General features: G+C 50.6%; 1 protein-coding gene across 3 annotated transcripts in view; it reads left to right on the top strand.

The window, feature by feature from the left end:
* The window catches only part of CACNA1C (calcium voltage-gated channel subunit alpha1 C), a 645,253-nt gene that overhangs the window by 560,368 nt on the left and 59,446 nt on the right, over positions 1-25,439 (top strand). Inside the window, exons 30-32 of one of the 3 annotated variants that reach the window (XM_035028541.1) lie at positions 8,794-8,877; positions 9,485-9,568; positions 22,954-22,986. In XM_035028541.1, coding sequence (XP_034884432.1) covers positions 8,794-8,877; positions 9,485-9,568; positions 22,954-22,986 — 201 coding nt within the window. The remainder of the gene's footprint in view (positions 1-8,793; positions 8,878-9,484; positions 9,569-22,953; positions 22,987-25,439) is intronic. The other 2 variants (XM_035028540.1, XM_035028539.1) reach the window with 2 other exon arrangements.

The following is a 25,439-nucleotide window of genomic DNA, read 5'->3' on the forward strand; positions in this document are numbered from 1 at the left end:
GCCGAGGGCGCATGAGGTCCTGCAGTGCCTGGGGCAGTGCCACCCAGGGAAAACCTGGCCTGTGTGTGCTAGGAGAGCATTTGAGAATGCTTATCCAAGGAACACTGTGGGTAGGTCCTGTTCAGTGGCCCATTAATGACCAAGGCTCAGCGTAAATTAAACTAGAAGTATGAATGGCTCTTGGATTGAATGACTTTCTATTTCCTCACCAACCTGGAAAATTAACTTTAAAAAACCCCAAGAGCAAGCAATATTTCCTTTTAAAAGTTCTATAGAAACTTAGACATCCTTTTAGGCTAGTGGTCTTTGATCCTTTTAGAACTAAAGTTCCCTTTTTGTAACAAATACTTTGTAATACCTCCTTAATTTTCCTAAATCAGAGGAAACTTAAAACTTTATGTATACAAAATTCACATCTATACACATAATGTCATACTTATATATATAAATGTAATGCAATATTTATATATATTTTTACATTATGTGTGTGCATATATATATGCAATATAAAAATCCCTGAATTTTAATGTAATGGGAAAAGTCTGTATTTAGTAGAAGAATTCATTCCACATTAAAAAAAATAGAGGTTAATGAAAGAGCAGAGTTAGGAGACCTTGGAATAAAAACTTAAGATAAATTATAACCGATGAGCCTTATTTGCATGTGGCAAATCTCCCAAAAGTCATACAGGACACACCACAGTTCATTAGGCAGAACTGTCCCATGCCTGGCAGGACATTTAGCATCCTTGCCCACCCACCCATTACTAAATGCCAGTTTTGCCCCCCTGAATCTTGGTGGTGCCCCCACAGGTTCTCAAACACCCCCCTAGAGGGCAGTGTGCGCCCCAGAGTGAAAACTAATGCCTTAGGCTAAGGTAGGACTCCATTCAGCCTCTTATTTAATTCTTGAAACATTTGAAACCTGCTTACCCAAATTATTAAGAAACCAGTGTCTCCCACCAGCAAGGGAACCCCCTCAACCCAGAAACTCACCACATATGTGCGTTTCATTCAAAGGAGTAGAAAGGGCAAGAGAAGGAAGGGAGGCAGCAAGGGGGTGACATGTAACAACGCCCCCGCCCCACCCCCTGGCCACTGGCAGCAGCAGAGTCAAGAGGCACCTGCTGTGTGGGGTGTAGCTCCTGCCTGCTTCTTAGCAGCCTGATTGGTGAGTTGGCATTACCCTGATTATTATTTATTTGTGGAATGTCCACAGGGTACCTGATGCCAAACAGTGCACACAGACAGGCACAAATGGGCTTTGTCTGGGAGGGGCCTCCCCACCGTGGCTCTTGCACCCAGGGATTTGCATATTGTTGCAACATTGTGACAGGTTTCTTTCCTGCCTGCCGCTTGAGAGCTTGAAAGTCGCTTGAATGATAAAAAATAATTATATAACTTGGGTAAAGCCTTTGTCAGGGAAGGGTGGTATTAGCTATTACACTTAATTATTTAATGTGGAAAATTATTCACACTGTGTAAAGAAGCCCAGCGGAAAGTACACTGTGGTTCCCTTCTCCATCCCTGCCACTGAGAAAGAAACCAGAACGCACCGCGTCTGGGAGGGGAAGAGGGATTCCCCAGACCCGCGGGGCTCGGGGTCACCGCTGCCCCAGCAGACCTGCGGCTCGGCCAGCCCCCAGCCGCCGCTGTAGGGGAGGGGGCTGTGCAGGAAGGCCACCAGCAAGGCGGGAGAGGCGGCCTCCCACGGAGTGCTCAAACTGCAGCGGTATGGGAGGGATGGCAGCAAGCAGCGGGCACTGTACGCGTCCTGTGCCAACTCAGGTTGTCCTCGCCGAGCCCGCGACTGTTCCTGTTTGACAGAGAAGGGGGGCTCCGGGAACTCGCCGCACAACTCCAGGCATAGCTCTGGAAGCGAGCGCAGGAGCTCAGTGCATTCCCGTTTTGTTCACTAAAGTAGGTGCAGGTGCTGCCTCTTACAATTGCAGGGGGGCCGTACCTGCCCCTTCACTAAGGAGGGCTCAGCCCAGTCGGTCAGGAAGGGCTTGGAGGGGACCGGTCAGATCTGGGTTTGGAGTGCTTTCCGAGCTGGGTTGGAGGAGAGAGGATTCAAGGCAGGCAGCTGGCAGAGGGCTGTCAGAGGTCAGAGTCCAGCCCTGGAGCAGCGGGGTGGGATGGCTCCTCCTCATTCACCCGCTCCCGGTGCTGCCTGTTCTCTGCCTTCCCTTCTCCTTCAAAGAGTGTCCATGGTGTTTACTTGAGCCGCAGTTTGTCTGCATCCATTGCACTGTGTCTGCCGGCCTTGCCCCACCGCAGGGACGCATCCACCCAGCACCCTGGTCCCGGAGGAGACCTTTGCAGAAAGCAGCTCAGTAGCAGCAGGAAGCCGCCTACCCCTGGCACACTGAGGCCCAGAAAGAACCTTCTGAGGTCCCCAAAGGCAGCTTAGCCAATAATCCCCAGTTTTCATCTGCTCCCAGGGGAGAAGGAGGCCAGTGTGAGACCCGTTCAGTCTTGTGGAGTCCCAGGCATCCAGTAAGTGCTCATTATGTGCTGGTGAGAGAAAGAAATGAAAGAGGGCCTTTAAAACATTCCTGGGAGGAAAAACCTCAATTAAAAAAAACTGGAGCAGAAGGTGTCTAGTTCAAAGTGCACATTCCTCCGACAATGTCAAGAGCAACCCTGTCACCACCACCCACCTGGGGCCTCCTCTCCCCAGGGGTGCGGACCCAGGCCCTTACCCTGGCCTGCAGCCTGCTCTGCCCCTCGTGTCTGTGTGCAGCCTGAGCCTCCGGGAGCCCCCGAATGAGTGCATCACAGGGGAGGAGCTGACAGAGGAGGGCAGAATCCTTGTTCCCTCCCAGGCTGCCAGGGGCCTGGGGCAGCTGTGTGCCCCCGTTATGACTTCTCCGTTAGACGCCACTAATCTCCGTGATTACTGTTATGTCTAAAGGACAGCCTAACGTAACACAAGTCCTATTATCTCTGCTTGCTGTCGGTTACCATTGTTTCCATGAGATTCCATGAGATCGACTCTTGGTACCACTGCCGAGCTGCCTCTGGCATTCAGCACCTCTCCCTGGTTCATTCGCTCTCCCCCACGTCCCAGTCCCACCACCTGGACCCCAGGAGAGACCAGAGCTTCCAAGGAACTGGACACTGCCTCCCTGGCCACACCAGCTGCCTCTGCTCAGCCTCCTGCCTCATGTACCTTCTCTCACCTGCTTGCTGACTCAAGCAGGGGCTCTTGTTCTCCTTCAGAGACCCCCTAACCCTGGGTTGAGGATGAGCCATCATGGGTCCCTCCCTTCCATTTTAAGCCCTGCCTCCCCCAGGTGGCCTGACCCTTCCTCCCGCTTTGTGTGGACTCCCTGCTTTCCCCTGCAAGGCCCTGGGCCTGCCTCTGGGACTGTACCTCCTGCCTCCCTCCTCTCATGCTCCCTTCCACTCCCCCCTCATACTCCTTTCTCCTTCTCCCCACTTCCCACCACCTGTGTGGCTTTTCCCAACTTCTCCTTCCCTCCTTCCCTGTGCTTCTGAACTTCCCCATCCCTGCCCTTCTCACCTTCTGCTTCTCACATGATTCCTCTGTCCCTTTGTTTCTCTGGCATCTCTGCGACCTGCCAGTCGGCCTTTCCCTCCCTCTGACACTCCTCCTTCCCGGCCTTTCTCTGTCCCCATCCCAGCACCTCCACCTCTCCTCTAGGCTCAGGCCTCTCGTGTTGACACTGAGCCTGGCAACACTGTGTGGGGCTCGGGGTCCCTGGAAGTAAGCACCCCCGGAGGGACTGAAAGTCCAGGTCAGCCTCCCCATCGGGGCAGGCAGGCTTTCTCATCACCTCCTCTGGGTTCTTTTGCTTTACAGAGGTAGATTCTGAAGATGGGCAGGCAGGGATAGAGAAGAGGAAAAAAAAAACAAGTGATAACAACAAAAGAACCCTTACCTCAAAATCCCCAAGAACACACAACAGGCTCCCAGGTGCGCAGATTTTTCCTGCGATATGTTCTCACCACCAATCTGTTTTAAAGTTTGTTTTGTCTCTGAGATCACAGAGGAGCCCTCTGCGCCAGGCAGGGAGGAGCTGAGAATCCAGAATTCAAGGGCAAAGGCATGTGCCTCTATCCTCTCCGCAGCAGCCCTGCTCCCCGGGATCAGAGGTGGGAAACAGGCCCGCTTGTCAGCCCACTCCTGTCCTCCCGGCCCTCCAGGAAGGAGGGGGGCCTGGGTCTCCCCTAGTGAAAATAGTGGTTTCCCAGAACCTGGCAGTTAACTGTGCACATGACCCTGTAGCTAACAAAATTTAGTCATGACAACTTGCAAACTGTCATCAGTCTCAAAATAGTACCAGCCAGATTTCATTCAAGAGTCTCCAGACAGCACACTACTCACTAGTGCCTCAAGATGGGCAAAAAGGCCCTAGATGCTGGTGAAAGGTAAGCTCAGGATTCCAGAACCTTCTTCCTTCCTTCCTCCACACACCTGGGCTTTGCCTGCCCTTCTACTCAGTGCCACCCCCAAAATGGACCCTGTGAATCCTGCTTAACTAGGAGAGAGGTAGATCAACTCGAGTTAACACTGACAGTCATCCAGACTTATTTAGAGCTTACTTCAGGCCAGGCGCAAGTCCAAGTGCTTTACATGTATTGTCTCATGTAATCCCCATTGTAACCCTATAGTTTTGCCATTTTACAGGTGGGGAAACTGAGGCACAAAGAGGTGAAGTTATTTGCTCAAGAGTACCCAGCTTATTAGCGCCAGAAGTAGAATTTGGAACTGACAACCTACCTCCAGAGACCATGCCCTTAATACTGCCTCTTTCAACTTGGAATAGCTTCAAGGATGGAGGTGAATCAGGGCACAGAGAATCCAAAAAAGAGGAAAATCCACAATTCTTGTGCATTCAAAATGCCTAACATGGTGTTTTGTGACAATTTTTCCTTTCTAATAATGATTTGCTAAAGTTAATATCAGTTTTGTCTGCATGTTCTCAACCCACCTCAGCCAGTGAGTGGAGGGTCAGCAGCACTCAGGAGAATGGGTCATACTGAGGGTCTAAGCAACTGCAGATCACAGGGGTGGCCGCTCATCAGCCTGAGTGGATGCACACAAGAGCATTCCCAGGAAGGCCAGAGAAGAGGCCCATCTTCTAAACTCATCCCCAGAGGCTGGGAATTTGAAAGGGGAAAACCCACTAAATCTGCAGGATTTAAGGATGTCAAGGGAAAGCCTCCTCACCCCCAAAACACCATACCATCTGAGTGATCAGCCCTGCTTGACTCTGGGGAGTTGGACATTAAGAGGTTTGGTTAACCATTTCAGGGAGGGCAAGGAAAACCCTTTCCCTAACCTTGATTTCTACTCTACCATTTGGGACCTGATCACCAGGGAAAGAAGGAGTGACAGGTATAACCTGGCTTTAGGTCAAACTGATCTCCTAAGAGAAAAAGCCTATGATTTTTTCCCACCCTCCTTCTTCCATTACACCCCCAAAATCTGTATTACCTGTGGTTTCCAGCAAATGAGGAGGTAGGCAAAAACAGGTTTTGTGTGTGTGTATGTGAGAGAGAGGGAGAGAGCACTAAGCTCTTACACTCCAGAGAGTGCAGGGGAAAAAATATTCCTCCAGGCCCTGCCCACTTAAGGATTTGGCCAGGTGTCTAAATGGAGATCACCTTGTTTCTGGGGGTGGGTGTGGATGGGGTGGGAAGAAGGACCGTTGAGAGTGGGAGGAGGAGGTGGATGGAGGAAAAAGCTGAAAGCTGGATCTGAAACCGTCTTCATGGTCCAGCTTAGAGAATTGATGGGCTTGTGGGACAGAGGAGCGGGGAAGGTGGGAGGACGGGTTGGAGTAAAAATCTGCCTCTTAAAGGGATCCTGTCACCCGCCCCCTTTGGCATGCTCCCTCACCCCTGCATTCTAGCTATGTGTAGATCTCCTCAAGCACAGTCCAATAAGGCAACTGATTGGGTATCTGCAGCCAGTGGAGGCCCTGGCACTGGGTCTCCCAGGTAGCTTGCCTGGATCAAAAGTCTCAGCCACACAGCCTGGTGAGGGCAAGGGCGAGGCATGAGGCATTCATCTTGAGAGAGCCCAACCAGTGAGAGCCTGCCATGGAAGGTTGGGAGAGGGTCGTGGTCAAGGAGCAGTGGACTGGTGTGTGTTTTCCCTCCATCTACACGTACACAAAGAAGTCCCAGAGAAAGGGTGATGAGCGATGCCCAAACGGGAGGTTGGCAGGGTCCCTTTCGGTGTCCACCTTCCCCTGGTGCTCAGCAGCTAACTAACCTGTGTGTTTATCCTGGCCTTTGCCCTACTCTCTGCCTTCCTTCCCTTTTTCTCCTCTCTCAGAGGTGTTGCAGACCAGGCCGGCTTACCCATTTTGTTTCAGGTCTCTGGCGAATGAGAAGACTCCAACTCAACTTCCTTTCCTGAGCGCTGAGCCTTCCCCCTCCCTATCTCTCCTCTTGCCCCCACACCCAAGTAATGTTTCGTTACCAAGTTTTCTAGGCTAGATGCTGAACCTTCCTGGACTCTGCTCTGGCGCCTGTTTCCTGTTTCTCTCCCTTCTCTTCCTTGACCCTGCCTCCCCTTCCCTTCTGAACTAGCTCTCCCCACAAAGATGGTACTCCCGTCAAGAGAGACTCCCCCAGTGTTTTCCAAACTCGAATTTTAAAACACATGCATATTTACAGTTCATTTGGGGTCTTCACTCTTTACCTCCCTTCTTTAGAACTCAGTCTTCTCCATTTGCCCTGTGAATAACATCTAAGAACCTGGGAAGGAATTGGTTATTTCCTGCTCATAACATGTGACTTAAATGGGAGAGAACAGTCTCCCTCTGCCTCCAAGGCTCTAGTATATTCAGAAATGATTCTGGGAAGCCAACAAGAAAGCCATAATTTCCAGCTGACCCTCACCTGACCCACACCATGGCCAACCTCTTCTTCTCCAGTCTGGCTGTCCAAAGTCTCCGCCGTGGCGTTTCTGTTTTCTTTTGGCAGAAATGCCTGGGAACCGAGAGGCCCCTTTCCCTGTGACCTGACCTCCCACACTAAGAATAACAGCCCTAGGACAGCATGTCTTGCGATCCCTCTGGAAAGAGGGCATGGCTGGGAAGTGGGGAAGTTCAGGGAGCTGGATAGAGTCAGGAGGAAATGGAAGAACACAGACTCTTGGCTCTTGTGAGTAAAAAATTAAAAGGGAAAGTTGGCAGCCTTCAAGAGAACTGGGGAAAGAGGCCTGGGAAAGTCTCAGAGGACCCTTAATGCTTTCATACCCACTCCCCAACCTCTAGAATCCCAACTCCTGGAAGGCCCAACTAGTGGCTCAGAGAATAGGAAAATGCTGGTCCTACCGAACAAATGTAACCCAGCCCTGTCTGGTCTCCTTTGCAGAACATTCCCTGAAAAAGTGAAGAAGCAAATGTCCTTTTCTTAAGGAGACAAGTACCTTTAGTACGAGGTCCTTTCCTTTCCATTCCTGAGGAATATGACTGTCCTATTCCTGGGGTTACCCGAACTGTGAGCCTGTACCTCCATGTGGCCACAGGGCAGTGCTCTCTAGACTCCCACACCTCTCAGAGAGGCAGGTGATCCAGACCCAAGACACCTGTCCACTCTGTGACAGGTCTGCCCTCCTGGGAATCCTGGAATCCTCTAGGAAATCTGGGACAGCCTATCCCTTTGTTGACTAGTTATCCAAGACCTCAAAAAAAAGTCTTTCAAAAGCATCTCTTCCCTTCTCCAAATATGGCAGAACGGAAGTGAAATCTAAGTGTACAGGGTGAAGTGGTGAAGTCAGGACGCTGGTCTTACCCCCTCGGTGCCATAATCGCTCTTCCATGGCACGACTGCCTCCACTCCCTTCCTACAAAGTCTATGTCCCCATACTCTCTACCCAGACTCCCCCTATCAATCCAGTTCTCGGGCTTTGATAATTTCATTCACGTTGGGTGGCATTTGCATGTCAACAGGGACTCTACATCAAACTAGTAGACGTTAGGAAAGGAACCTAGGGGAGGTGCGTAGGAGATGCCCCCGAAAGCACTGCCTGGGACACTACTGAACTGTAAGATTTACCTGGACTCTGTCTCCTTTCAGTTCATAAAACCTTTGCCAGGTCAGAGCTGTCCCTGGAAATACCAGGGCATGTCCAGTGCTGGAACAGGGGTGACCCTGATTCTAACTGCAAAGAGTCCAGCGTATTATAGGTATTGTTTTAATGATTCAATCCTCTTGCTATTGCCAAGCTTTAGATGAGTCACCGCTGAGCCCCAATGACCTGGCCACCCTTCTGGACCACACTGCTGTGGTTTTCAGGGTCTTTGGAATTCCCAGATCATCCATAGGACCACAGCCCACTCACCTCGAGGGGGGTCACACACCTGTGTCCCTCCCTGACTCTAGAAGGGTTCCTCTGATGGAGGAGACCAGGGGGCATAGGAGACGCTGAGTGGGGACTGACAAGAAAGTCCAACCATGTCCCTGAACCACTGTGACTCGCACTGCCTGCCCCCCATGCCCATGCCTGCCCCCTCCCCTTGCCCCGGTGGGAAGCAGAAAGAGCCTTTGTGCAGGAGGGTGGTGAGGTGGGATGGATCTGGAGGAAGGGGTGGCCATGTGACCAGGGGAGGGCAGGGAAGGAGGATTGGACCAGCCGCCTCCCGGCCACCCGCTTCCCTCTTGGGCTCCTGGCCACAGTACGGGCGTTCACAACTCCAGCAGCCACACTGAGGTGCCTGGACGGTGATTCTGATGGTGATGTTGCTCTGTTCTTGTCTGTCTAATATTCCTTTTTAATCCCCATCCTGCCTGCCCCTCCCTTATGTAGGGTTACTTTAGTGATCCCTGGAATGTTTTTGACTTCCTCATCGTAATTGGCAGCATAATTGACGTCATTCTCAGTGAAACTAATGTGAGTATGACTCTGCCCTCCCCAGGAAGCCTCCTCCTTCCTCCTCTGCCTCCTCTCTTTCCCCTTTCTCTCACTCGCTCTCTCTTTACCTCCTTTTATTTGTTTGGTTTTTTAATTTCCTGTTTTTACCCCCCTCCAGTCATGCTTTTTATTGAAACTGCCGTCGTCTGTGGGGGGAAAAAAAGTGGGAGCTTCTCCTCCTTTTTTTCTGCTTGGCCCAGCTCTGCCCCGCTGCACTAGGCCCAGGGGCCCGGAGCTGAGCGGAGGGGCAGGCGCGGGGGGCTGCCCGGCCCCCTCCCCGGTGGCCCCAGCCCAGCGGAACCTTGGTACTAACCCAGCTTTTGTCAGGCCTCTCCGCCCTGTGAGAACCAGGTTGCCCAGGTTTGAGCCGCCAGAACTGTAGAGTGGTAAGAGAGTATTTAATATGCCCACGTAACCTCTTTCTTTTCTCATTTTTTTCTCTTCTCTCCTTTCTTTCATGCTTTTTTTTTTTTTCATTTTTTCCTCTTCCTTTTTGTTTTGTTTTTCTCCTTTGTTGTTGGTTTTTTTTTTTTTCTCTCTCTTCTCTCTCTCTCTCTCTTTTCCTCGGCTTCTCTGCCCCATGCAGCACTATTTCTGTGATGCATGGAATACATTTGACGCCTTGATTGTTGTGGGTAGCATTGTTGATATAGCAATCACCGAGGTAAACGTAAGTACATGGCGTCTGTTCCTAACTGTCCGTGCCTGCTCTAACACTCATTTGTCTTTTCCCCGGCTCATTTTTTTTCTTTATTTTATTTTCTCCTCCCCACCTCCTTATTTTCATTTTGTTTATTTTATTTGTTTGTTTAAATTGGTTTAAAGGATTTTTTTTCCTTGTTGCTTTATTTTGAATTTTTCTGTTTGTTTTTGTTTTGTTTTGTTTTTAACTTTTGGAACGAGTTAGGCCTCCCCTTTCCTTTTAAGTTCTGATTGCTGCATCTTTTCTCTCTCCCGTTCCACTCAGCCTGGCATGACTCACACTGTATAAGAGGATGCAGCTATGGGAGCCAGAGAGTGCCAGAACGAGGGCATATTTACAACCCCTGGGCCACGTCTGGGGCAGGGACCGAACCCTCTCCTCACCCCCACCTCCAGACTGCTGCCTTACCCTGTCTTCCCTTCACCCCCATGGCACCTTGGAAAGGAGCTCTCTCCAATTGCGCCCCCCCCCAAGTTAAGGCTTCGACTTTGCATCGTGGCCCCAAGGACCAGCCCTTTCCATTCACACTGTAAGGAGGGGCTCTATTGCCATTTTAGCATCAGCAGCCCGTGCGGGCAGCGCAGCTCCCCAGGCTCGTGTGGGAGAGAAGAGGAGAACTGGCCATGTCGGAACTCCTGTCGGGATCCCGCGTCTCTGGAGTGGCCGAAGAGCCAGGTGGCTGGGTGGTCCGCCCGGAGCTCTTCCCGGGGGCAGGGACCTTGCCTCCCACTCGCTGTGGAAGCAGCCTCTGGATGAGCACCTCACTCCCACGTGAAGCTGCCCAGAGAACTGAATTTGGCACCTGCCCAGTTCTCTCCCACCCCCCAAGCCCCTCACTACCCTGCCCCCCGGCTCCCTGGCCTCAGACGGAACCCCCGCCCCCCGGCCCCAGGCCTCCTGCCATCTTCTCCCGAGCTGTCTCCTCCTATACAATTCCTTCCAGTCCCTGCACATGTCTTTTTGTTACCTGGCATGTTGAAACCTTCTCTCTTTATCTATAGGCAAGCCCTCTGGCGGTTAGTCTTTAACATGTGTTGTTTAATTTTTTTGTTGTTATTATTTTTCCTTAATTAAGAGACTTGGTAATGTTTGCACAAACCTTTGATGCACTGAACCATCGAATAACAGCACGGAGCTGACGCTGTAGAGTTTTGATCTAAGATGTTTGAAACTACCCTACCAACTGCCACCATCCCCTACTGCATCCATACCCTCCCCCTGCCCGCTCCGTATTTTGCCCCCAGTCAGTCCAACTGACATGTTATCCTATCTGCCTGATTCCCCTGTCTAGAAGCCCGTCTGCCCCCCTTCCAGCACATGGACGTTGGAAGGAGCCTGTTGCGCTTCCCTCCCTCCCCCCTCCCATCGGCCTCTTGCACCCTCCCTGCTCACACTATAGCTATAGATTTGATGGCCCTCTGTCTCTGAGATCCCCCTGGGTTGTCTTTGTCTCCTGCTGTGTGTGTATGTGTGTGTGTGCGCGTGCCTGCCTGTGTGTGTGCGTGTGTGTGTGTGTATACACACTGTCCCTTGACTTCTCCCAGGAAAACATCAGATCATTAAAAAAAAAGTCCATCTTCCTACTCAGGCTCTGCACCTCCCCCCCCCCAGTGCCCCTCCCGACCCCCCCTCACCTCACCACTCTGAGCACACTCTGGGCTTTTCAGTCCGGGAGCCGTACATTGTACAATGTCAGGTGCTATTCAGGGCCAGGAGTCACCCCCGCACTTCTAAAGGCAGGCACCTTTGTGCTTGGAGCTCAAACTGCTCTCAACTGAAGGAGCATTAAGGGGGGGAGACGGGGAAGAGATGGAGGGTATAGGTCCATACGAATCTGAGCCCAGGAACTGGGAGCCCAGGGGCAGGAAGATGCTGGAAGGTGACAGCAAGCTGCTCCCCTAGATGCAGTCCCGAGGTTGTGAGGGGGTCCTTTGTGGTTCTCACCGTTGGCAAGACCTATTTCACTCAACCTGCCATTTTCACCCAAACTATTGGTGTTTTTAAATGAAAAACAAAGCAAAAAGAAAAAAGTCACTAGGGTCTAAAATTTCTACCAAAGAGTGGCTATGTGGGGATAGAGAGGGAGTGTGCAGGGCAAGAAAGGCGCATGAAATCATCCTGCAGACCCTTATGTTTGTATAATGGTTTTCTATTTACAATTCACCTGTGCATAAATTTATCTCAGGTAACTTTTAACTGCCCTGTGAATTTGACAGGCAAGAATTATCATCCCCAATTTGCTGACCCTAAAGATGCTGATGGAGAGATTTAAATGTCTTTCGGAGCCACACAGCTGGAACCCAGTCCTCCTGGTATGGCCCGTTCACTTTGCCCTGGGCCAGAACTCCTGTCTCTTCAGTCCAAGATGCCTTTAACAAACTCATACATCTCACATAACCCCCTCAAGTGTACTCCCCCTAGCCAGGATTTGTTCAACCCTTACGTTCTGTAATTTATATTTTCAGTAACCACACAGGTTCTTTTCCCATTTTCAAAACAAAAAATTGTGTATCAGACCACCTTAGAGTTCTGATACACCTCTAACTCGTCCAGCCTCCCTCCATCCCATGCTGAGATTCTCTTCACTCCTCCAGACTGAGCAATTAGTTAAAAGTCATACTGAAGGGTTGTCTGGGGATTAAATAGGGACAGTGTGTGTGCTGGACAACAAGAGGAGGTGTCCAGAGACCTGGCGCACAATGAATATGGCTTCTGAACAAAGAGAATAACCATAATATCACCCAAGTCCAGGAGGCAGTGTGGGAGAGGACGTCAGAACTTCTTCCTGGAGAAGTTAGCAAAATGTCCGAAGACTTTGTTTCCTCATCCGTCAAAGGAATGGTGATGATATTTCCTGCAGTGTGTTTTGAGGCTGAAATAAGAGCGTCTATTTTACTGGAAAGCACTACTGAGTGGGAGAGACTGTGGCACCCAAGCAAACGACGTGTTTTCCAAAACCCCTACTGGAAGAGCTGGGAGAGCCTCGTCTCCAACCAGTTATATCTCAGTATAACTTACTGCCCACAGACCCTGTGAAGGCCCTTAATTTCCTGGATATGGTTAGACTCTGGAATATGGTCTACAGGTTCAGCCAGATGAAAGTAAGCACCGAGTATTGATCACTGTGCACAACCCAAGCCTCAAGAGGCCCGCTCAAGCACAGTCCTGCGCGACCCTGCACTCAGGTAGCAGCCAGTATGGTGGATGACAAACTAAGCAGCAGTGATGCCTAGTCTCAGAGGTAGGTCCCTCCCTCACGTGGCTCTGCCTTCAGGTCACCAGCAGCTTCTGGTTCTGGACGCTCCCTGGCGTGAGGAAGTTCACAGCGCCAGGGTGGTTTCCCAGGGTGCTGCTCTAGGCCTTGCCAGAATGTTCTAGTCACACTGTCATCACAAGATATCCGTTCCCAGATATATGTTCTATTTGGCAGGAATCCACACTTTTAGCCTCAGAGGAATCCATGAGGGCTTTTCACCTGTCACTCAGCATCTTTGGCTCTTTTAAAACTACAGAAATCAACTCTCGTTTCCCTCACCAAATCCCGTATTTATTCCAACTGGCCTCAAACTCTCCCCGCATTTATACTCTTGTCCCTGCAAATGCCTTCTCTTTCCTCCTCGCCTTCACTACGTAGGCCGTGGTGTCCGCCTCCCTCAGGAAACAGGTTCTCCACCCATCCTGGGCCATCACTTCTTCATTCCACTGTATTTATGGTCTCACTGTCTGTGTGTGTGTCAGGCACTATTTCAGGCACCTAGGATACATCGGTGAGCAAAACGAAAGCCCCTTCCTTCTGAGCTGGCGTTCCAGGGTAGGGGGAAGAATCAGACGACGAGCCATACATCTCGGAAATAGGAATATACAGTGTGCTAAATGGTGATCCGTGCTTTGGAAAGAATTGTGCCACATTAGGGGGATCAGAGGTGCTGGGGACAGTGAAGACAGGCGCGGTGTCAGTAAGACAGGCTTTCCTGAGGAGGGGACATGTGCACGCAGTACAGATGTGAAGGCAGTGAGGAGTCACGGTGCAGGTCTCTGGGAGAGGAGCTTCGGGCCAGGAGCAGCCACAGTGACTGGCTCACACGGAGCAGAGAGGGAGAGAGGGGGTGGGACAGGGGCCCAGGTTCTGGCTTGTATATGGAGCAAGAAGGGGAGACACTGGTGCCTTCGAGAAGAGCTGTCCCACGATCTGACGCATTTCCACAGGACCACCTTGCTGTCTCTAGGAGTCAGGGGTGGAAGCCCAAACACCACTCAGGAGGCAAACATGGTAACCCAAGTGGGAGGCTAGGGTAGCTGGCGACAGAGCAGGAGCATGAGAAGTGGTACAAAATGGTCAGATTCTCAAGCTGGTTTGAAAATAGAACAGTATCTCCTGACAGACGGGATGTGGGTGTGGGAGGAAGAGGCGTCCGGGATGGCCAGGGGGTTGGGGCCTCAGCAGTGGGAGGATGGAGGTGGTATCCACCGGGAAGGACAGCAGGTGAAGCAGGTTCGCGTGAGAAAGACAGGAGCTCAGTGAGGACGTGTCTCCTCGACCCACCAGTAGAGATGTCAGTGAGACCGATGTTATGCAGAGCCACGAGCAGTGGTGAAGAGCACCACGAAAGGGAGAAAGACAAAGGAGAGACGAGGACTGAGCTGGGGCCTCCAGCATGAAGAGGGCAGGACCCTTGTGCTCATGGCCACCCTGTGGCTGACTTTCTGTGCGCTCTGGGAGATGCCTGTGGACAAATGGCAGATGTAACTCGAGGCAGATTATGAGTCCCCACCTTGTGTCATTACGATAAGTTCTGCTTCCATGCCCGGGGGTGCCCTGGCCGTGGCCCTTCTCCTCCCCGAGGAGTTGCCTTGTTCTCTGGCTGAGGTTCCCCTTCCTTCATTTGCCCTCTGGTGTTCCTTTGTTTCTGGGGTCTGAAATGATATTTTCCACAGGGAAGACCCAAAGAGGTAACCCCTGTGATTGTTAGTGGAAGTCCCTGGAACGTCAAAAAATGCTTCCTAACACCCCAACCCGGAATCAGTTTGGGTGCCCGGGACAACAGCCTTGCCCAACACTCTTCTTGTTCATTCTGCATTTTAAAGTCTATTCCAAAGCAGAAAGAGCTGAGAGGGCTGGATCCTTGCCTTACGGATACGGAGCAATAGTCCCAAATTGTGAATTAAGAAGCCTGGGTTCTGTTTTCAGCTCCAGCACCAGTAATCCCTGTGACCAGAGCAATTAACCCCATTCTCTGGGCCTCAGGTTCCTGAAATGCACATGGGGAGGGCGGCGGGGCAGGTGGAGATGGTCTCAGCGGGCCTTGGGACCTAGCATTCCGTGATTCTGACCTGGTTTTTTTCTGATACAGTTTGACGCATTTTCCTGTCCCCTCCACACCTTGCAGAGTCTAGAGGGTCGTTCCTTTCATAAAGCTTCCAAGGCTGGTGGGAACTGGCTCACTTGGCTTTGGCTTGGCTCACGTGGAAATTCTCCAGAGAGAAGGCCCTAGAGGGGCCTTCCAGGAGAGGAGCTGGACAGAGACCATGTCAGGGGAAAGAACACTGGCTTCTGGGGAGGCTCAGAGGGAAGACAATCTGGAGGATTTGTGTGGGTGCCAAAGTGCTAGGCCACAGGAGTGACCAGAGCAGGAAAATCAAGTGAATGAACCATGATCCTAGCTATGATCTTAGCTGATTGGGAGCAAGGCGGGGACAGGGAGATGGCAGAAGAAGAGGGAGATGATGACTTCTCTTGGAGGAGCATGTGCCAGGCATGGTGCTAAAGGCATCATGCCCGTGGTCAGATTAACTGCTTAGAGCACTGATTCTCCACAGGAGGAAACCGAGCACGCAAGATGCACAGTTTGCCCAAGATCATGTGGCTAACGGGTGGCAAGACTGGGATCTCAAAGCCATTTCCACAGAGCCCATTGGCTCAATCCCTGGGCTGGCCTGCCTGGCATGGCATCGTGAGGGGCCTCGTTCAGTGTGCTGCGAGCTCTGGGGGCTGGCGCAGAGCCATCCAACCTGACTTCTCTGTGCCTGTCGGCGCTGCCAGTGCTAGACCGAGGGAGCCCAGGCTGGCCCAGGAATGCTCAGACAGACCATGGTCTGCATCCTCCCAACCTCTGTGCCCGATTAATGGGCTCAGAAGGAAAGGGCAGAGTGTAAAGCAGCCCCCACTACCCTTGCACCCTTGACATTTGCAGCTTGAGAAGAAAATGGGAGGGGGGGGAGTCCCAGGGGGAGGGTGGTAGCAAGACTGGGGGGATGGGGCTCAGTTGCAGGGAGCGTCCAGGGACATCACCCAGGGGCTTCTACGTGCTGGCCCCAGATCTTCCCGCCCTGGCTCCTGAAGCCAGCGGTACCTTTCTGCCACAGACCCACAGGACAGATAATTGCCCCTTACTGGCTTCCCATAAAAATAATAAAGCAAGTTTGACTCCTGCTCTGGTTTGGGGGCCTGGAATGACAGGGAAAGGAGTCATCCTGAGTCATAGACAGAGAGTGTGTGGCACGTCCATCCCCAGCTTGAGTCACACACACACTCCGATCCTCTCTCCAGCCTTCAACCCATAGTGCCTACGTGGGGCAGCAGGCCTGGTCCTCTTGGTCTGCCTTTCCCTGCCCCCAACCATAGCAGAGAAGGGGCCAGAATGGGCACAAGAAGGTCAGGACGGATGCCCCCCAAGAACCGAGATGAGGGGTGCAGGCAGATGGTGGCCTCGTCCAAGAATGTTAGAGAGGACACAACTTTACAGACCACCTGGCCCAGGCCCATCTCCACGTATCCCACACAAGTGTACAGAATATCTGCTGTGTGACAGGGCCTGGGGGTACAGAGGTTTTACAGATGAGGACACAGAAGGCCAGGGGCAAGAAACAACTCGCTCATTCTCGCAGCTTGTTAATAGCAAGGCCAACCTAAAACCTGGCCCCTGACTCCCAATCAGGTGCATTAGTGTAGGGGGCTCAACTGGTGGCGTTACCAGACATTGTATATATGACAACGGTCAGTGTGGCCAGAGCTGGTTCTAAGGTAGATTAAAGCAAGACTGGTGGTCTCAGGCTAAGCTGGGTGGGGCAGACTTGATCTTTGACACCTCTTTACACCTCTGTTTCCCCTTGCTGGATCCCTTCTTCTGCTGCTCATGGATCTCCCTCCATGCCTCTTCCCACTTTCAGCACCACCCCTAGCCCCAGAACAAACTAATGCGGCCATAGTGCCTGTTTCCAATATACTAATTCATACTAGGGTGATCGTAAGCTACCCTTCCAGAAAGTAATGTTGCTCTTAAGAGAAGACAGTCATGCTCAACCTAAAGACTGGATATCTGGTGTGTCTAATATAAGACTGTCAGGAACATGATACCTAAGTGAGAAAGATATTCTCTACCCTCTACCCTCCAGTTGCTCTACACAGGCAGTTTTCTACTCTGCTCAGAAACCAAGTCAGCCCTCAAGAGATTCAGCAGTGTGCCTGACTATCAGCAGTCTAGCTGCAATGCAGGAGTCATTTCGAAAACCCCCAGGCCTCTGCAAGGCGAGGCTTGCTGTGTGGGCAGCCAGCCACTGAGCACTGTGACGTCAGATGTGATAGGAAGTCAGGTCTGATAGAGCGGCCTGGTAGACAAATTTCCCCAAAGCTGTTGTCTTGAGAAGCGCCCTGCAGGCTTAACCTGAGAGGTCCATGGGAACCTGTTTTTGTATGGACATCCTGGTTTGGGTTCTTAATTCAGCCTGTGTTGGATCGTCTAAGTGTTCTGGCAGTTATGACCCAGCAAGGCTCCTCTGCCCTCTGCCCTCTGCCTTCTGCCTCCTTCATTTTCTCTTTTCCCCTAATTTTCTTTCCTTTCCTTCCCTGTTCTCATCTTTTCTGTCCACACGCAGCCCTCTCCTTTCCCCTAAAATAGAAGAGTGGAAGGAAGCTGTCACAATACACCCTTGGTTTGGCCAGACAGCCATCTGGGCCTCGCCGGTGTCTGTTACTTTAGTTCCCACGGGCTAGCAAGCTGCTGTCAGTGTGGTTGCCAGAAAGCTGCTAAAGCAAAGGGACCTAGAACATTCCATGAGCTGGTAGAGAATGTGAGAGATCTATACCCCAGGTAGGTTCAAAAATGCCCACGAATACCCCCAAAAAGCATAGCCTGTACCATTTACTCTTCATATTTAGTGTGCCTTTTCTGTCATCCTCTTGTTCTCTGTGCCCCTTTCTCCACTCTTCTGGACTTGGGTGTTCTCTCTCTGTCCCTGTCTCCCTCTTGCTCTCAAATAGAATTCATCAATGTTGTTCGCACTGCTGACAAACTGATTTCATTCATTTATTCTTCATGGGTTTCTTCTGTTTGTTATTTGAGTGAAGGATACTGGCTGTCCTTCCCAAGGGAAGATAAAACTACCTTGACAATTTAATCATTCTTGTTTAGCATGAATTATTGGCAGGTAATAGCCCCTGGGGAGCCATCAGGCTCAGGTGAATAACACAGTGACGCCTGAGGCTTAAGCTACTTGCAGTCGCATGAGCTAGCCACTGTGCAGCTAATGATACCATGGTCACCGCTGTCCACCTTCTGCAGTCGAACACACAGAGACCGGAAGACCAAGAGAGAGCCAGGAACCAGCATTGTCCATGCTCTGTACCTCTCCACCAGTCCCCTTGGGGCCAAAGACCCCCTTAAAGGAAGTTCCAAAGAGGCATTTCAATTGTGTGTCTGTAACCACAAAGATTCAAGAAGGGCCCTTCTCCTTCTGGCTAGAATTTTACTATGGGAAACAGATGCAAACCAGAAGGTTTCCAACATGGTGGGCAGGTGGACAAGGGGAACGGGGGCTGCTTTTTCCACTTTCCACTGCCTCATCTTTGGGCTTTCTTTCATTTTTCTCTGCCCTTTTCTGTGCAGTGTTTTTGCCTCCCTTGTAATCCCCCCTTCTTTCCTTTTCCTTAGCACCCTTCCTCCATAGATCCATCTCCAAAGACCATAGACCTCCTCCACAGACCAAAATGGAAATTCTAAGAACTGCTTTTGACTACCCATATTCCCTTCATTTGCCATTAAATCTGAAAACCATTGACATCTACCCTCAGCTTCTATTTATCCCAGTTGACTTGTGCTTATATAAGCCTTGCATCTCCTTAGCAAAGAAGTTCTTCATGTAACTTCAGAGGATTTACAGTTTAAAACCTATTTTACTTTGGCCTCCTTAAAATTCCCTCACATGCTGCCATCTCTGGTGGCTCTAAGATTCAGTATCTCCCACCTCCTCTACATCTATAGGGCCACAATTTAGTTCCTGGTTGGAAGAGGAGATAAAAGGATATTGAAGACCTCCCCACCTTAACCTACGCTTGCTGGCTCCTGACCATGAAGGTGGTGTCAAATGTCTCTAGAAGCCCCTGACTCCCGCCTCTCTCTGTGTGTACCAGCCTAATAATTGTCCTCCCAACTTAGATACCTGGAGTCTCACCAACAAAACCCCAAGCCCTCAGCCTTCCACATCCCATGACACTCTTGCAACTGAACCAGGCATCCTATCTTGCAGATCAAATTGAGATAAGATTAGAGACAGTGGATACAGAGAAGCAGAGAGCAGAGCTTGGGGAGTGGGAAGGGATGCCACCTGGACCCAGATCTTCAGGGGGTCTAAAATGGAATTTATATTAGATCTACCCCCTAAGTTCTGGACAAGAGTACTTAAAAAAAAAAAAAAGCAACATTTCTGTAGAGGGCAGCTACAGAAGACTTACATGCTCCTGTGACATTGCTTTTGACTCCTGTTTCTGAGGAATGTAGAATTTCAGTGACTCTGATATTATGGTCATTGTCTCAATGGTACCAATGGATTGTGCAGACCTGTTCCGTGGGGCCTGTCCATGACATAGTGAAGAGCTAGCCTTCCTTATAGGGAATCAGAAGGTAATCTGTACCTTTCAAAGTCAGCATGTCCAGGAGGGTGCAGCAGTGGTGTATGATCTCTTCAAAATGCTCTCCAATGGCCTGATCTTGAGAGAATATTCTGGAAGACAGCTTGGTTGGGTATTACAGCCTAGATATCTACTACCTAGCCTTTAATCCCTAGTAATCCTTGCCTCCTGGCAGTGTTAAAAAAAAAAAAGAAAGAAAAGGAAGGAAAGGAAAGGAAAGTCTCCTTTTTATATGGTGAAGAGCTATTTTTCAACAACCTTTTAGTTCTCCAGGGAGACTATGTAATGTTAACAACTGGAAGAATCCCCTCCATCTAGGAGAATCCTCTCTTCACCAGCCTCTGGTACTCCCTGAGCTTCATCCTTCAGTGTCTTATGCATGGTCTAAAGATGGTCCCTCAACTAAAGGAGGAGTGAGGACATTCCAGAAACTAAGACTTCATCCACTGAGGTGATAACTTCTCATTTGATCCTGCACTTAATTCAGAAAGACAGTTTTCCAGAGAGTATCTCCTATTTGCTGCCCAGTGCCCTTCATGTTGTCATTGCCAGTCATACCAAATCTAGGTAATCTGCATAAGTACACTGAAGTAAGGTGATTGGGTTTTCCTTTCTATCTGTCCTTAGCCTGTTAGCTAGAACCACTAGCCAGGACTCTTTCTGAAAATGTTCCACCTCTGCCTCACCTATGGAATAATCACATTTCATTTATACAATTGCATGAACAAATTAAGTGCCCAATATCTTTAAACCCCTTGAAAATTACCAGATCGTTAGAACACAAAGATGAAATCATTGGCTGCTCAGTGCCTACCATTACTGGATAGAATGCCGTATGAAAACTCAGCCAGAGTGTTCAGAGTAGGTAAGCAGCTCTGTTGGCTCCCTCTTGAAGGGTAGTACAGGTAGGGTCTCCAGGCTCATGGGGCATGAGTCTTCAGGGAATCTTTTTGCCCTTCTTCCCCAGGAAGACCACAGATAGGGAAACTATAAGCTACCTCAGGGGAACAGGGAAGAAATCTGGGAAAGGGTCAGAGATGGATGGTGTAAGTACCTCAGGCTACCAACCAATTCTGAATTTAGGTCAAAAAGTAGAACCAGTGCTAGGTGGTCTTTCAAGACAGGGTACCAGGGAATCACAGAGAGTAGCAAACGCATAAACATGGCTCTGGGCTAAAGGTGCAGATGCCCAAACCCAGCAGGTCCAGTCTCCCCTTCTAGGTCACCAAGGGATTCCACTTGCAGCCAGGCAGGGTACCAAAGACTGGAATGACTACACAAGATTATCTAGGAAATGTCCTTAGGGGGTTGGCTGTATGTCAGTAGACTGGGTTCTCTGAGGGTGAGGGCTATATGTTAGGCTTCTTCCTATTGTTTCCACTTAGAAATCACCCAATGATTGCTTTCTGATTTTATTATGAATGGTTAGTTATTTTTGAGACCATGGATCTTATGAACATAGTTCTTCGGATATGAACAGGCCTATATGAGACATTGACAAATACTGCTCTAGCAGGTCAACAGTGCCCTCTGAATAGCATAGCTTAAGGCCCAAGAAAAAAATTAATTTGTGATTCTCCAGATTCTCCCGAAGTGAGACTCTTAGGAGAGCTATCGTCACCTGGGCTGAGAACCCAACACAGGAGTCCCAGAGAGCCCCATCCTTCCTCTCCCTACTGCCCTCATTGCTCCTTCTGTTTCTTGACTCCTACCATAGAGATGTATCCTAAGGATTATTAATACATATTATTAAAATAATAAGAATCAAGGTGATTAGAATACACAAACCCAGACGGGTTCTCTAAATTGTCTCCGTTCTGGTCCAGTTCAGGACGGGATTGACCCAGAGGACTCTCAAACAGTTGCCCAGAGTTCTTAGGAGTGATGGGCAGCTTTGGCAGTTTTCAGGATGGAGGAGAGGAGGAGAATAATGGCCCACGCCTGCTGGGAACTCTATCTAATGCTCTGGCATTGCATGTAGTGTAGATTTACCTCCGTCTGACCCTCACACTCCCTCCCTCACTGAAGCTCTAGAAACACAGAACTCCTTAGCCATTAACACACGAGGGCAAGCACTCAAGTGGCTAGAGATGTCTTCCGTGTGTGTGTATGTGTGTGTGTGTGCGCGTGCATGTGTGTTTCTATGTTCTATCTCAGCCTGCTAGCCAAATTCTAGTGACCCCACAGCCTCCAGGCCTGTGGACTGACCTGGCAGCTGATATTCCTCCTGAAGCAGAAACCAAGATCTAGAATGTGCTCTGTAAGGGACTAGAGAGGTGTCCCTTCCCTTCTTTTCCCTTGCCTCACCCTTTATCTCCGTCATTCCTGAAAAAGGACATTTTACCAATTTGCTGTAGGGAAAAAGGAATTTGCTGAGAAATCTGTTATCATAGAAGTATTTTCAGTCTGCAAGCAAATGTCTAGTTGTGCACATTTCCATCCTTCAAAACTTCCATTACACGTTTTCCTTGTTTGTACCTTAAAAACAGAAACACAAGAGCAACCATCTGAAAGTGGAGGGTAAAAGCAATGTCATGATCTTCTAGGAAGAGTTAACAGCTCAAATGATCAGGACCAGTCAGGGGCTGAGCTCTGAGTGCTGGGGCCCAAAGAGTAGGGGCGTCTTCCCGGATTCGAGCTCAAGGAACTGGAGGTTGCCGTGGGGTACTCACCGGTGGCCAGTTTCTTCAGCTCCTGCCCCAAAATGAACTCAGCATTCAGGCCCATGAGAACAGCTATTTTGGGTGTTAGTAATAATATCCTAAATCATGTGCAGAGCTTTAAAATGTCAAAAGCATTATTTCACACCGATGGCCGAGGCTCTCCACACCTATAGACTAGTAGCTAAGCCGGGCCATCTCCCACCTGAACCTAAGCTTGAGGACTAGCCCAGCTGCAGAGGGGCTTGCAGACCACCTCCTTAGATCCTCCTTTAGTGATAACAAACTGAGTTTTTCCCTAAACTTCAAGGGCAATTCCCTTGACCTCCTTTGCTCAAATATGTTTGGATAGGGACATGCACTAGGGCATAAGCAAAGCCTTTCTCCTCCAGCTGGCAATGCCCAGGGTGAGCTAAAGTGCAGAAAGTACAAACCCTCAGAGGTTATAGGACACATAACTCATTTTAGAAAACAAAACCAAACCTCCCTCCACAAAATTCAGAAGACCTCATGTGTAACAAGTGTGTGAATTATTTCATTTGTGGCCAGAGATGGTCTTGAGTAGGGAATGCCTTCAGGTCCTCCCTAGACGTGAGACCCACCTGTGCAGAGCCCACACTCACAGTGATGTCCCTGTCCCTGCCAGGCCTGTGCTTTGTATTTCTTTCACTTGTTTCCTTTTGCCCTCTCCTGCCACGGTGTTGCTCCTGTGTTAGCCAAGACCTAGAGTACCAGGCATCTTCGTTGGAGACTCATTACAGCTTATTTCTATCTGCCTTTCTTTAAAGCCAGCTGAACATACCCAATGCTCTCCCTTTATGGTAAGACCGACCCTCCAGACCACGCTCTTAGCTTCTGTGACCCTCCTCTAACACCCCCATTCTCACCCCCCACCCCCGGTGCCCAGCATCTCTGGGAGCCCAGCCTCGCTCCCGCTGCATGTAGCCACAGTGTATGTCCTGCGCCTCGCCTGCCCGGTCACGTGTGAGCTGTGACGTGCTGTTGTGTAATGGTGTTCCATTCCCTCCCTGAGCTTTCCTCTGGGTGATAATTCACTGTGATCTTGACCATCTAATGAGCCACCGGGAGAGAACTGGACCCAAGGGCCATTTCCTGTTAAACATTCTGAGGACTCCACGGGCTAAAGTCTCTAGCTTTAATCCGATGTGGGAAATTTGCACAGGGCGCCCATGAGCACCCTGGTAAGGGCCTCCTGAGAAAAGAGGAAGAAGAGGGATGACCCAGCCGGGAGACAGAAAGTCAGACGATGACTTCCCACTAATCATCCAGGGTCTGTAACTACTGGCCTCCCGTGTGCTCTCAGTTTAAGGCTGCAGTAAACGGTCGTAAGCTGGAATCTGTTACTAAGAGTGTGGCTGAATATCCAGTCATTCCAACAAAGTGACCCATGAATTTTTCTAAATTCCCGAAGTTCATTCACATTAGGCTATGCAGAAAAACAAACTCAGGAGTTTGATGGGAGCACTCCTGATGTAGGACTGTGATTCCTTTGCCTAAAGTGATAGATGCCGCTAGGCGTGACCTTGAAGTCTCCTTGGAACAGGCTTTTCTAAAAAGCTGCCATCACACGTTTCAAAAGTGAGCCAAGTGTGAGTTTTTAAAAGGACCCATGAGTGGGTTGAGTCCCTGAAAGTAGCAGACTGGGGGCAAGATTGGGTCGGCGGCTGGTGCTTCTTAACACAGCGCATCCCAGGCTGGCTGGAAGGCCGCCCAGGAAAAGGCTGAACCTGGACGTTGTACCCTACTTCCCAGGGGCGGCCACTGGGGTCTGCTGTTCCACTGCATTGTCATTTGGTTTATTAGAGGACATTTTTGTGTCTACGAGGAAATGTGTTTATCCTCCTTCTAGAGCGTTAAGAAACTGCAGCTACTGGGGGGAGCGTGCCTACAGGGTGGGGGGTTTGAACTCAGCATGGATTGCAAACCACACGCTTGACTTTTATTTTTTAACTCATCAAATCCAGATGCCCCTGTGGCACCAACTTCTCACACTCTTGACACTCACAGCTGAAGTTCCCCGCTTTAGCTTGTTCTTTCTTCTTTTTTCTCCTTTCCCGAACATGGTGGAACTGACAGCTGAGTTATAAAACCCCAAGCCTCCTCTGCCTACTCCTCTGGGGGAACACAACCTCCTTTTAAGGAGAGAAAATAGAATTTCAAGTAGATACATGGGTGATAGAAATGCAGAGATTAAGGACATCAGAGGCTTCAAAATAAGCAGGCAGGGTAGGGCCCAGGGACAGGACGAGGGCTGCGGCTGGCCTTCCCTCCCCAGCCCCATGGCAGCCTATGGAGCAGGCCCCCTGTGCGGATCTAAGGCAGCTCTGGTTTGAAACTAGAAGAAATACTGTGACTCTCCCCCAGTCTGGAGAGTCAGAGAAGTAGGAGAGACCCTTCCGGCATGGTTTCTGCACAGCCCTCCCAGGGCAGAGCAAGGATGTGCTGGCAAGTGGCAACTACCTGCGTTTTCTGCCGCCCTCTTGGGTCTCCCGTGCAGAGCAGGAGTAAGATGGGTGGCCTCAGGAACCACTGGCCATGTCAGGGATAGTCAGCAGGCCACCGAGTTAGAACGAAGGGCCGGTGGGAGCCCTCAGGGGCATCAGCGCTAGGAGGATTTTCAGGGGTGCAAATAAGGTGTGGACGTTGTCAGGGAGGATTGGCCTGTAAATGATTCAAAAGAAAGCAGAGAATCAAGAAGTGGGGGGGCCGGCACAGATTCTCCCTGCCAGTGACCTGGAGGTCCCCCTCCCTTGAGGGACGCACGCAACAAGGACAGTAACAGGAAGCCCAAAGGTCCACTCTCTCCTGGTGCCAACAGGGCTGGGTGAGCTGCACTAGCTCCAGGGGACGGGCAGGTGGCTCCCCAGGGGCTACCACCGTGGGCTTTCTGGCCAGCATGGGCAGGAAGAGGGGTGGGGGGGGTCAGTCCGTGTTGTTCTCAGGTCTGGAGGTGGAGGGTGACAGGGCAACCTGTCCTGCCCCTGAGCCCTGGCCAGGCACGTGCCCCAGCCCCAGGCCCCTCCAGGACCCACAGGCTGAGGAGGGCCCTCGGCCAGCAGACCCCAGCGGCCTTAGCACCGTGTTCCTGCTTCCACTTGGCTTGGCTTAGATCCAGTTTTTCCTCACCTTCCCCTTGTCTCCCCCTTGCTCCAGGACTCCCCTGAGGACATGATCCGCCCTAAGCAGAACCTCTCTGTCCTCCTACACCGGGGCCTGGACTCATATAGGGCTCACTTAGAGTGCGCCCCCTACA

Source organism: Mirounga leonina, unplaced genomic scaffold (assembly GCF_011800145.1).
Source record: "Mirounga leonina isolate KUSES-001 unplaced genomic scaffold, KU_Mleo_1.0 Mir_201, whole genome shotgun sequence".
Taxonomy (NCBI): Eukaryota; Metazoa; Chordata; class Mammalia; order Carnivora; family Phocidae; genus Mirounga; species Mirounga leonina.